At 40.3% G+C, this 14,303-nt stretch overlaps 1 protein-coding gene across 1 annotated transcript in view; it reads left to right on the forward strand.

The window, feature by feature from the left end:
* The window catches only part of SCG3 (secretogranin III), a 161,257-nt gene that overhangs the window by 134,013 nt on the left and 12,941 nt on the right, over positions 1 to 14,303 (forward strand). Inside the window, exon 9 of the mRNA XM_053719334.1 lies at positions 5,759 to 5,836. Within this exon, the coding sequence (XP_053575309.1) occupies positions 5,759 to 5,836 (78 nt within the window). The remainder of the gene's footprint in view (positions 1 to 5,758; positions 5,837 to 14,303) is intronic.

The following is a 14,303-nucleotide window of genomic DNA, read 5'->3' on the forward strand; positions in this document are numbered from 1 at the left end:
CCACTGTGGTCATGTACTGACCCTTTTGGATCATGGGTAAAATTGTCCGAATAGTTTCCATTTTGAACGATGGAACTCTTAGGAATTTGTTTAGGATCTTTAAATCCAAGATTGGCCTGAAAGTTCCCTCTTTTTTGGGAACCACAAACAGATTTGAGTAAAACCCTTGTCCTTGTTCCGACCGCGGAACCGGATGGATCACTCCCATTAATAAAAGATCTTGTACGCAGCGTAGAAACGCCTCTTTCTTTATTTGGTTTGTTGACAACCTTGACAGATGAAATCTCCCTCTTGGGGGAGAGAATTTGAAGTCTAGAAGGTATCCCTGAGATATGATCTCTAACGCCCAGGGATCCTGGACATCTCTTGCCCAAGCCTGGGCGAAGAGAGAAAGTCTGCCCCCCACTAGATCCGTTCCCGGATCGGGGGCCCTCGATTCATGCTGTCTTAGGGGCAGCAGCAGGTTTCCTGGCCTGCTTGCCCTTGTTCCAGGACTGGTTAGGTCTCCAGCCTTGTCTGTAGCGAGCAACAGCTCCTTCCTGTTTTGGTGCAGAGGAAGTTGATGCTGCTCCTGCTTTGAAATTACGAAAGGAACGAAAATTAGACTGTCTAGCCTTAGGTTTGGCTCTGTCTTGAGGCAGGGCATGGCCTTTACCTCCTGTAATGTCAGCGATAATTTCTTTCAACCCGGGCCCGAATAAGGTCTGCCCTTTGAAAGGTATATTAAGCAATTTAGATTTAGAAGTAACGTCAGCTGACCAGGATTTTAGCCACAGTGCTCTGCGTGCCTGAATGGTGAATCCGGAATTCTTAGCCGTAAGTTTAGTTAAATGTACTACGGCATCTGAAATAAATGAGTTAGCTAACTTAAGGGCTTTAAGCTTGTGTGTAATCTCATCTAATGGAGCTGATTCAAGTGTCTCTTCCAGAGACTCAAACCAAAATGCTGCTGCAGCCGTGACAGGCGCAATGCATGCAAGAGGTTGCAATATAAAACCTTGTTGAACAAACATTTTCTTAAGGTAACCCTCTAACTTTTTATCCATTGGATCTGAAAAGGCACAGCTATCCTCCACCGGGATAGTGGTACGCTTAGCTAAAGTAGAAACTGCTCCCTCCACCTTAGGGACCGTTTGCCATAAGTCCCGTGTGGTGGCGTCTATTGGAAACATCTTTCTAAATATCGGAGGGGGTGAGAACGGCACACCGGGTCTATCCCACTCCTTAGTAACAATTTCAGTAAGTTTCTTAGGTATAGGAAAAACGTCAGTACTCGCCGGTACCGCAAAATATTTATCCAACCTACACATTTTCTCTGGTATTGCAACTGTGTTACAATCATTCAGAGCCGCTAACACCTCCCCTAGTAATACACAGAGGTTTTCCAGCTTAAATTTAAAATTTGAAATATCTGAATCCAGTTTGTTTGGATCAGAACCGTCACCCGCAGAATGAAGCTCTCCGTCCTCATGTTCTGCAAATTGTGACGCAGTGACTGACATGGCCCTAATATTATCAGCGCACTCTGTTCTCACCCCAGAGTGATCACGCTTACCTCTTAGTTCTGGTAATTTAGCCAAAACTTCAGTCATAACAGTAGCCATATCCTGTAATGTGATTTGTAATGGCCGCCCAGATGTACTCGGCGCTACAATATCACGCACCTCCCGAGCGGGAGATGCAGGTACTGACACGTGAGGCGAGTTAGTCGGCATAACTCTCCCCTCGTTGTTTGGTGAAATATGTTCAATTTGTACAGATTGACTTTTATTTAAAGTAGCATCAATACAGTTAGTACATAAATTTCTATTGGGCTCCACTTTGGCTTTAGCACATATAGCACAGATATCTTCCTCTGAATCAGACATGTTTAACACACTAGCAAATAAACTAGCAACTTGGAAATACTTTTCAAGTAATTTACTATAATATGAAAACGTACTGTGCCTATAAGAAGCACAGAAAAAGTTATGACAGTTGAAAATTAATAAACTGAAAAGTTATAGCATCAAATCTTTGTAAAAAACACAATTTTAGCAAAGGATTGCTCCCATTAGCAAAGGATAACTAACCCTGATAGCAGAAAAATAAATAAATAAATACAGAAATAAACTTTTTTTATCACAGTCAACTACAATCTCACAGCTCTGCTGTGAGTGATTACCTCCCTCAAAACAAGTTTTGAAGACCCCTGAGTTCTGTAGAGATGAACCGGATCATGCAGGGAAGACAAACTTCTGACTGAATTTTTTGATGCGTAGCAAAAGCGCCAAAAAAGGCCCCTCCCCCTCACACATAACAGTGAGAGAGATCAGTAAACTGTCATAAATTAAATAAAACGACTGCCAAGTGGAAAAAAATAGTGCCCAAAACATTTTTTCACCCAGTACCTCAGAAAATTAAACGATTTTACATGCCAGCAAAAAACGTTTAACATTAATAAATTGAGTGTTATTAAAAAGCCTGTTGCTAGTCCCTGCAAATTAGGCTAAAGTTTTATGCATACAGTATAATTCCAGTGAAGTGCCATTCCCCAGAATACTGAAGTGTAAAATATACATACATGACAGCCTGATACCAGTTGCTGCTACTGCATTTAAGGCTGAGTTTACATTATATCGGTATGGCAGAATTTTCTCATCAATTCCATTGTCAGAAAATAATAAGCTGCTACATACCTCTTTGCAGATTAATCTGCCCGCTGTCCCCTGATCTGAAGTTTACCTCTCCTCAGATGGCCGAGAAACAGCAATATGATCTTAACTACTCCGGCTAAAATCATAGAAAAACTCAGGTAGATTCTTCTTCAAATTCTACCAGAGAAGGAATAACACACTCCGGTGCTATTATAAAATAACAAACTTTTGATTGAAGGTATGAAACTAAGTATAATCACCACAGTCCTCTCACACATCCTATCTATTCGTTGGGTGCAAGAGAATGACTGGTAATGGCAGTTAGGGGAGGAGCTATATAGCAGCTCTGCTGGGTGAATCCTCTTGCACTTCCTGTTGGGGAGGAGTTAATATCCCATAAGTAATGGATGATCCGTGGACTGGATACACTTAACAAGAGAAATCCCTTTACCTCTAACTTCCAACCACTGTTCCCTCAAAGACCAGTTTTGTGAGCGGCCCAGCAGTGAAGCAGTTAATAAGGGAACCAGACCTTGCAGTCTGCATTGTGTAGTGTTTGCCAATTGCTCTAATTAACTGTTACACTGCTGGGCTGCTCAAAAAATGATCTTAGAGGGAACACTGTTTCCAACCAATATTTTTTTTTACTTTTCCATAATCGCTAAATGGGTCAGAATAGCATCTAACAGCAGTAGCCATAATTGTGGCCCATCTTAACTTAAATATTAGAAATGTTTGTAAATTGTAACAATTTCATAATTTTATACCAAATCTGTTGGGAATGCAGAAATATTTTGACTTTAGACACAAGTTGTGTTGCTTTAGAACAGGGGTTGACAATTACCAGGAGCTAAGGAAACATGGCTCTTACAATTTGACTTCGAGCTTCAAAAGGTTTGCATTAATTATAGCTGTTTATATGCAAAATCCAGATCCTTAAATTAATTGGACAGAACATAACTTTATAATCCCTTAATGACCGCGGCATACCCTGTACGTTGCTGGCCGTTAAGGGATTGTGTGTCCATAATAGCGCAGGTCTTGCCGCTTGTGGCTTGCTAAAATAGCACGGTGAGTCCGCACCATTAAAAACAGCACCCCCACAAAAAAACAGCAACGTACAAGCTACGTCGCTGGTCATTAAAGGGTTAAACAACTTTCTTCTGTTATCAATTTTGCGTAGTTCTCTTGGTATCCTTTATAAAAGAGTAATGCTAGTTGAGCTCTGGCGCATGTATGTGCCTCCATCCACCTGACAGCAGTGTTTGCAACAACGTTTATTGCAATGTTATACATAGTTTTAAACACTGCTGCCATACACTGCTAAAGACATGTGAACGCTTTTAAGCTTCAATCAGCCTTCCGACGTTAACGCTTCAACAAAGGATACCAAAAGAACAATTCAAACTTGGTAATAGAAGTAAATTGGAACGTTGTTTAAAATTGCTCTATCGGAATCGTTTAATTTTGACTTTACTGTCCTTTTAATATTCCAGCTCTCCTCTAATTGTGATAAAAATGTTTCATTCTCTGCTTTAGAATGTGTGGCAGAGGTTGCCTACTTTGCTATGCTGAAAAACTGACGTCATAAACACAATTCATTAAAGGGACAGTCTAGTCCAAAACAAACTTTCAGATAGGGCATGTAATATTAAACAATTTTCCAATTCACTTTTATCACCAAATTTGCTTTGTTCTCTTGGTATTCTTAGTTGAAAGCTTAACCTAGGAGGTTCATATGCTAATTTCTTAGACCTTGAAGGCCGCCTCTTAAGAATGCATTTTAATAGGTTTTTCACCACTAGAGGGTGTTAGTTCATGTTTTTCATATAGATAACACTGTGCTCATGCACATTAAGTTACCTGTGAGCTATCACTGATTGGCTAAACTGCAAGTCTGTCAAAAGAACTGATAACTGTGTTAGTTATGCAAAACTGGGGAATGGGTAAAAAAGGGATTATCTATCTTTTAAAACAATAACAATTCTGGTGTAGACTGTCCCTTTAAAGTTACTTGAGATCACAAACCTACAAAGTTTTCTTTCATACCTAAAAGGACAATTGAGCACATTTAATGAAGAGCAATCAGGTGTATGTTATACATCATAGAAACTTCCCTAACAAGCTTGTGTTTTTAATGTTTATAAGACAAATAGTTCTTAAATGAAGATTCTATTGCAATAACAAAATGTTCTAATTTGTTGGTACATTTTATCATTAAATAAATACTCATTGCTATGTAGTGATAAAACACAAACTTGTACATCAGGTACACTCCTGTGCAAGATGCAGGCAGTTAGTGGCAGCTACGTGCATATGTCACTTCTGATTGACTTACAAGTTGTGCACTGCCTAGGAATGGCTATTTACTACGTTTGCAGAGTTAAACCCAGTTAACAACGAACATTTGTTTAATAATAAAATCTTGTAATGAATTAGACAACTTTACTATTAGACTAGAGCATCCCTTTAAGGATAAATGTGTCTTTATGACATCTCATAAAAAGTACACGAATCCCCAAAAAATGTCTTCCATGATCAAGATGGAACGTACAAAGTTAAACAAGTTTCCACTTAATTTTTATTGTCCAATTTGCTTTATTCTCTTGGTATTCTTTGTTAAGGAGAGTAGCAATGCACTACTGGTAGCTAGCTGAACACTTTGGATGAGCCAATGACATGAGGCATATTTGTGCAGCCGCCAATTAGCACCTAGATTTTAGTAGTGCATTGCTGCCCCTGAGCCTACCTTGGTATGCCTATTAACCAAGAATACCAAAAGAACAAGGCAACATAGATAATAAAAGTAAATTGTTAAGTTGTTTAAAACGGCATGCTCTGAATCATTAACGTTTAATTTAGTTTTGACTTTACTGTCCCTTTAATTGCTATTTGATGTTAGTGATGGGTTTAATAAACCGCTACTCTTTTGGGTTTCAATGATTTTAAAAACAAACAAACTATTATTATGGTTTATAAAACTGGAAGTAGTTTCTTTCTTTAACCTTTTTCAGAAGGATCGCAATGTGCTTGAATGAACACTAAGATTTGCATATTCACGTCAAATAGCTCATTAGGTTGCCCATCAGACACAACTTAAATGTGTTTTTTTTCCCCCACAGGAAAAGCTGAAACATATTTAGAGGCAATCAGAAAGAATATTGAGTGGCTGAAAATACACAAGCCGGGAAATAAAGAAGGTAGGAAACATAATAAACACAGGCAAACAACTATTTTTACTGCAAAAAATAATAGAGCGACTAATTACAGTGGATCAGACTGAATTAGCTGCCTGAAATAGCACTATCAATGTCACTCAGTGATGCATAAAGATTATTTACTTGTTCAACTTGTTTAAAGATAAAAAAAACTTTGAAAAGGTGTGCAAAGAAGACTAAGTAGCTGCCTATATACAATACAAGCCTCATTATGAAAAGCCCAAGGAATGGCAAATGCTGTAGTAGATCGTGGAAAAGCGCACGCCACCAAATATGCATAACAAATAAAGGCTTTAAGCCATTCAAAAAGGGAGGCCACAATCCTGATAATGCTTGTCTAGAAAAGCAAATCTCAGGCACTTGACATGATCTCTGTGAATAGAGATATGCAAATAAGCATCTTTAAAAGGGACAGTCAAGTCAAAATTAAACTTTCATAATTCAGAGAGGGCATGTCATTTTAAACAACTTTCCAATTGACTTTTATCATTATATTTGCTTTGTTCCATTGGTGGTATTTTTTAAAAGCTAAACCTAGCTAGGCTCAAACTGATTTCTAAACCGTTAAAACCTGCATCTTAGCTCAGAGCATTTTGAAAGTTTTTCACAGTTAGACAGTACTAGTTCATGTGTGTCATAGATAACTTTGTGCTCCCTCCCGTGAAGTTATTTAGGAGTCTGCACTGATAGGCTAAACTGCATGTCTGTCAAAAGCACTGAAATAAGGGGGCAGTCTGCAGAGGCTTAGATACAAGGTAATCACAGATGTAAAACATATATTAATATAGCTGTGTTAGTTATGCAAAACTGGGGAATGGGTAATAAAGCAATTATCTTTTTAAACAACGCAAATTCTGGTATAGACTGTCCCTTTAAGTCTAGGGTAGAAAAAACTGACCCTCCTGAACTAAAGCAGGTGCTAACGGTCTCTGTCTTGAAAAAAAAGGTACTTTCAAAAATCTGTTCAATATTTTGAGATCCAAAACAGGCCCAAAAGTACCCCTCTTTCTCTTGGGACTATAAAGAGATTTGACTAAAACCCATGGTTTAATTCTAAAGTTGAAACTGAAGCAGTCACTCCTATTAATTCCAGATAACTTGCACAAGCCAAAAAAATCTTGGTCCTTTAAAGGATCTCAAGACACTTGTGAAAGAATGAATATTCTTATACGAAACCCCTAGAAATTATTTGCAATACAGAGGGATGCTGAACAGATCTCTCCCATGCCTCACAAGAGACTCAATCTGCTCCCCACCAAAGACTGTTCTGATATGGGGGATGCACCTTCACGCAGTCTTGGAGGCTGGTTGGACTGTGTTTTTGGACCAAGAAGGGCTGGACATCCGGGAATATTTGGAGTAGCCAGAACTCTGGGCAAGGAGCAAGCTTTCTGAGCCTTAGATTACAAAATAAATTAAAACGCCCTGCAGATCTAAGCTTACCCTTAGACTTCTTATTTTGGGAAAGAAAAGCTCCCTTATCCCCAAGTGACTGTGGCAATTAGAACATGCAGTCCAGGTCTAAACAAACAGATTTACCATTGAAAGGGAGAGAAAGCAATCTGTGTTTAGATACCATATCAGCAGGCAAAGACTTGAGCCACAAAGCTTGTTTAATGCAGCATTCTTAGCATTAATGTGAATAATTTCCACTGATGCATCACAAATAAAGGAATTTGCTCTTCTCAGGAGATGAATGCTATCTTAAATCTCATCCAAAGTTGTTTCCCTAGAAACAAGTTCTGAAAGGTTGTTACACCGAACCGCAGTAGCTACACGGGCAACATTGACAGGAGGTTGAAACATAAAACTTGCAAACTGAAAGGATTACCCATGAAAACCTTTAAGTTTACGTTGTAAAGGATCCTTAAAAGAGGACATATCCACCAAAGGAATAGTGAAATGCCTGGCAAGAGTAGAAATAGCTGCATCTACCTTAGGAATAGTATACCAAATCTTACTATTAACAGAAGTTAGAGGAAACATACATTTAAACTTGACAGGTGGAACACAGGAATACATGGCTTCTGCCATTCTTAAGAAATGAGTGCAGAAAATGAGTCTGGCACGGGAAAAGAGAAATGGGATCTGCTTTAAAGGGCCAGTAAACCTAGGAAATAATGTTATATAATTCTGCACATAGTGCAGAATTATCTAACATTAGCTTACATCATTAAGTGAATAGTTAAAAAGATATCACACAAAGAAAACAGAACACCGCTCTCGGCTCTACTGAGCGGGTCTGTTTTCTTCTCCTAAGCGCATCTGGGCACGCTGTCTAATCACAGCCGGCCCGATTGAGCTATTAAAAACTAAATTTATGCTTACCTGATAAATTACTTTCTTTTATGATATGACAAGTCCACAGATTTCATCCTTACTTGTGAGAAACCAATACCAAAGCAATAGGAAACGGATGAAAGGGAGGAACAAGACAGGAACCTAAACGGAAGGCACCACTGCTTGAAGAACCTTTCTCCCAAAGATAGCCTCAGAAGAAGCAAAAGTATCAAATTTGTAAAATTTGGAAAAAGTGTGAAGGGACAACCAAGTCGCAACCTTACAAATCTGTTCCACAGATGCATCGTTTTTAAAATCCCATGTGGAAGCCACAGCCCTAGGAGAATGAGCCGTAATTCTTTCAGGAGGATGCTGTCCAGCAGTCTCATATGCCAGGCGGATGATACTTCTCAGCCAAAAAGAAAGAGGTAGCCGTAGCTTTCTGACCCCTACGCTTTCCAGAATAAACAATGAATAATGAAGATGATTGACGGAAATCCTTAGTTGCCTGTAAGTAAAACTTCAAGGCACGGACCACGTCCAGGTTATGTAACAGACACTCCTTCTTAGAAGAAGGATTAGGACACAAGGAAGGAACAACAATTTCCTGATTAATATTCTTATTCGAAACAACCTTAGGAAGGAACCCAGGTTTGGTACATAAAAACCACCTTATCAGAATGAAATATGAGATAAGGCGAATCACACTGTAATGCTGAAAGCTCAGAAACTCTTTGAGCAGAAGAAATAGCAACCAAAAACAGAACTTTCCAAGATAATAGTTTAATATCTATGGAATGCATAGGTTCAAACGGAACCCCTTGCAGAACTCTAAGAACTAATTTCAAACTCCAGGGAGGAGTAATAGGTCTAAATACAGGCTTAATTCTAGATAGAGCCTGACAATAAGACTGAACATCTGATACATTTGCCAAACGTTTGTGAAACAGAATTGACAAAGCTGAAATTTGTCCCTTTAAGGAACTTGCTGATAACCCTTTCTCCAATCCTTCTTGAAGAAAAGACAAAATCCTAGGAATCCTAACTTTACTCCATGAGTAACCCTTTGATTCACAACAAAAAGATATTTACGCCATATCTTATGATAGATTTTTCTAGTGACAGGCTTTCTAGCCTGTATCAAAGTATTGATAACTGAACCAGAGAATCCTCGCTTCGATAAAATCAAGCGTTCAATCTCCACGCAGTCAGTTGCAGAGAAATTAGATTTGGATGTTGGAAAGGACCTTGAATGAGAAGGTCCTGTCTCAATGGAAGTTTCCACGTTGGCAGAGAGGACGTCCGCATACCAAGTCCAGCGTGGCCACGCAGGCGCTATCAGGATCACTGAAGCTCTCTCCTGTTTGATTTGAGCAATCACGCGTGGGAGGAGAGGAAACGGCGGAAACACATAAGCTAGGCTGAACAACCAAGGTACTGCCAAGGCATCTATCAGTTTGGCCTGAGGATCCCTTGACCGGGATCCGTATCTTGGAAGCTTGGCATTCTGACGAGATGCCATCAAAACCAATTCCGGTCTGCCCCATCTGAGACTCAATGAGGCAAATACCTCCGGGTGAAGTTCCCACTCCTCCGGATGAAAAGTCTGTCGACTTAGAAAATCTGCTTCCCAGTTCTCTACCCCTGGGATGTAGATCGCTGACAGATGACAAGAGTGGGCCTCTGCCCAACTGATTATCTTGGACACTTCTATCATCGCTAAGGAACTCCTTGTTTCCCCCTGATGATTGACATATGCCACAGTCGTTATGTTGTCCGACTGGAATCTGATGAATTTGGCCGAAGCCAACGGAGACCATGCCTGAAGCGCATTGAATATTGCTCTCAGTTCCAGAATATTGATTGGAAGTAGAGACTCCACCTGAGTCCAAACACCCTGAGCCTTCAGGGAGTTCCAAACTGCACCCCAGCTCAGAAGGCTGGCATCTGTTGTCACTATAACCCACGAGGGTCTGCGGAAACAAGTCCCCTGGGACAGATGATCTGGCGACAACCACCAAAGAAGAGAGTTTCTGGTCTCTTGATCAAGAATTATCTTTGGAGATAAATCCGCATAATCCCCATTCCACTGACCGAGCATGCACAGTTGCAGTGGTCTGAGATGAAAGCGAGCAAACGGAACGATGTCCATTGCCACTGCCATTAATCCGATTACCTCCATACACTGAGCCACTAATGGCCGAGGAATGGACAGAATTGCTCAGCAAATATTCAAAATCTTTGATTTTCTGACCTCCGTCAGAAATACTTTCATGGCTACCGAGTCTATCAGAGTTCCCAGAAAAGGAACCCTTGTTTGTGGAACAAGTGAACTCTTCTCTATGTTCACCTTCCAGCCGTGAGTTCTCAGAAAAGACAACACTGTGTCCGTGTGAGATTTTGTCAGATGATATGTTAACGCCTGAATCAGAATATCGTCCAGATAAGGCGCCACCGCTATCCCTTGCGGTCTGAGAACCACTAAAAGAGACCCTAGAACCTTTGAGAAGATTCTGGGTGCTGTGGCCAACCCGATAGGAAGAGCCACGAACTGATGTTTTTCCAAGAAGGCAAACCTTAGAAACCGATGATCTTTGTGAATTGGAATATGAAGGTAAGCATCCTTCAAATCCACGGTAGTCATATATTGACCCTCCTGGATCATTGGCAAAATCGTTCGAATTGTCTCCATCTTGAATGATGGAACTTTTAGAGATTTGTTTAGACACTTGGTCAAAAATGGGTCTGAACGTTCCCTCTTTTTTGGGGACCACAAATAGGTTCGAGTAAAACCCCTGTCCCTGTTCCAATTTTGGAACAGGACCGATCACTTCTATAGTAAAAAGGTCTTTTACACAGCTTAAGAACGCCTCTCTCTTTATCTGGTTTGCAGATAATTTTGAAAGATGAAATCTCCCTCTTGGGAGAAAATCCTTGAATTCCAATTGATAACCGTGGGTCACTATTTCTAGTGCCCAGGAATCCTGAACATCACTTGCCCAAGCCTGAGCAAAGAAAGAAAGTCTGCCCGCTACTAGATCCGGTCCCGGATCGGGGGCCACCCCTTCATGCTGCTTTGTGGAAGAAGAAGCGGGGGGTCCTCCTTTATTTATTGAGGTTATAATAGGGCATACAAGCAATGTGCCAAAATTGAGGTCAATTACAATACAATGATAAATGTGTACAAAGATTCAATATTAAAATGAATGGGGGAAAAAAAAATACATAACAACACTTAGTTACCATGCCAATCAATATGTAAACCTTCTAAGATATTTAGGAGGCCTCTTTTGGACCTCATGCAAACAAAATAAGATTTTAAGAAAAGAAGGTATTCTGGTGGAAAGGAGACCACTCATGGATCTCATACGACACGCCTCATTTTTATATGGTTATTTAAAAAAAATGGTCTCTCAACACATAGTATTTTATACTTAATGGTGGGAAAAGAAAATATATTTGCTGAATATGGAAGAAAATGTTTGCTCAATAAGAAACAGTGGCATTAAATTGGCAGCATTAGAAAATCTCAAATATAGTGGCTGTTAGGGCTGATCTGTGATGCAAGGATTTGTATTAATAAGGAAGAGACTTTAACGTGTATAGGAATCAGCTCTTGAGATCTGGTGGCTGACTTGATTAAAACTGTACAGAGACCATCAAGAACTAACAGAGATAAAGGTAAACAGATAGAATCTGGTCACAAACAGGCTAAGATTATCAGTTTAAAATTATAAGTAAGGCTTGCAAAAGTCATAAACTAGCTCACTCAATAACATAAGGGTTAGTATAGGTGTGTCTACAAGTAGTCAGTATAATTCACACACGAAAGGAGACAAAGGAGAATCCACAGAATTACCACACTAGTACTAACATAACATTAACCCTTACACAAGGAGACAATAAATATAAAAGAGAATAATGGCATAGTAAGAGGCAGCTACTCCATAAGGACAAACTTTAACAAAGAAGCATGGTTCACTCCATCATCTCGGCCGCAGATAATGGAGCAGCCTACTTAGCGATGGGATTACATTAACTGGATAGCTGCTGCTGGTGGGTATAGCATATCTGTTATAGGAAACGATTAAGTTAATATTTACTCATAACATGCTGAGGCAACAGGTAAAAAGAAAGTTTCAAAATAAAACTCAGCCCTAGCAGAACTTTGTAATACAGCCTAGATGTATACGGTATATATGGAGACCATAGCTCTAGACAGGGAGGTTAGTCCAAAGTTGTAGATTTCCTCCCAGAAGGTAGGACTTGTTCATATGGAAGACACATATGCATCCGCCTATAGGCATCATTAATAAACATCCAGGTGCCCCTGTAGTCTCAAAGTCTCCTTGAATAGTCCCAAAATGTGGTTAAATAAAGATGGGTAATTTAGTCATTTAATGAATGACTGAGTGAGCTCTGTGGGTGGAGAGTGTTAAACTGACAACGTACAAGTAACAGCCCACCTGTGTGGAGTGATTAACCTATGCCTGTTTTGAAAGCAATACTGGAGAGCATATACTGAAAGTTTTTACATGCCAATTGATTCTGAGATGCTGTACCTGGGGTTTGGAGGGAGTCCGGTCTGTGTGGCCCATTAGGCGTAATATACATCAAAAGCTGCGTGAGGAATGCAATACCTTCATGCCCACTACTGTATAGTAAAGACCGTCTTCGCAGGTTGTCTGGAGGTAATCCCCGTAGTATGTCGGAGCCGAAATCTTCACACGCTGGCACAACAGCTTGCAAAGTAATGAGAGGGGATTTGGGTGCCTGCCAGCCCATTTGCAATGCCTGTTCGAAAAAGGGGACATCTGTAGCAATAGGCAAGGAGGTCTTCGCCACATCAGTGTCGCTTGGTATGCATGAACATACAACTTCTTTGTGGGGATCCTTAAATGTTTTTCCACTTAGCTCCATGGTCTCGACTAGAGTGGAGTGTTCACTGCCATCGTGCAGGTAATTGCTTGGGGTGTATTGAAAAGCTGTGGCCAGTAGGTGCTCCAATTTAGAAAAGTGATCGTCTATAAGTAGAAACAGCTCCTCTTCCCATGCGGTCGCCATCTTTACAGTTTCATCGGAAGCGCACCTTGACACAGGTCCGGAGCAGCAAGCAAAGAGGTTATTAGATAATGCAAATAAGGTATAGTGTCCAAAGGCGAGCAAACTCTTGAGAGGGTATGCAAATAAGTATAGTTAGTTGAGTTCTAGACACACTATGTGCCGCGTAACTACAGGCCCAAAGGCAGCCTGCCGGGGGTATAGTTATTGCTGTGATGTTGCGACAGCTCCGGGCACTGATGCCAACAGCAATTCCAGGCAGAAAGATCTTGTTTTGATCACTATCAGATGCAGTTTTCAATGTTGTGCAATATTCAGCTGAATGATTCTGTGAGATAGCAGTATATTAGAGTTCTTGTAGGAAAACTGGAGCAGCACGCAGGAAAGCGTCCTATCGGGAACGCCACCCAGAAGTTCCCCCCGGGGTCCTCCTTTAAAGGAACGAAAATTAATCTGTTTACCCCTCATTTTAACTGACCTATCCTGAGGTAGGGCATGGCCCTTACCTCCTGTAATATCAGAAATGATCTCCTTCAATTCTGGCCCAAAAAGGGTCTTACCTTTAAAGGGAATAGCTAAAAGCTTATGTTTTGATGACACATCAGCAGACCAAGATTTGAGCCACAATGATCTACGTGCTAAAATAGCAAATCCTGCATTTTTTGCCGTTAAATTTAGCAATTTGAAAAGCGGCATCAGTAATAAAAGAATTAGCTAGCTTAAGAGCCTTAATTCTATCTAGAATGTCATCTAATGGAGTCTCAACCTTAAGAGACTCTTCTAGAGCCTCAAACCAAAAAGCTGCTGCAGTAGTTACTGGAACAATGCAAGCCTTAGGTTGTAAAAGAAATCCCTGATTAACAAATAATTTCTTTAGTAAACCCTCTAATTTCTTATCCATAGGATCCTTGAAAGCACAACTATCCTCAATGGGTATAGTAGTAAGCTTAGCTAGGGAAGATATAGCTCCCTCTACCTTAGGGACCACTTGCCATGGGTCCCGAATGGTATCCGATATAGGAAACATTTTCTTAAAATTAGGAGAGGGAGAAAACGGTATACCTGGTCTATCCCATTCCTTACTAATAATTTCCGAAATTCTCTTAGG

Source organism: Bombina bombina, chromosome 6 (genome assembly GCF_027579735.1).
Source record: "Bombina bombina isolate aBomBom1 chromosome 6, aBomBom1.pri, whole genome shotgun sequence".
Classification (NCBI taxonomy): Eukaryota; Metazoa; Chordata; class Amphibia; order Anura; family Bombinatoridae; genus Bombina; species Bombina bombina.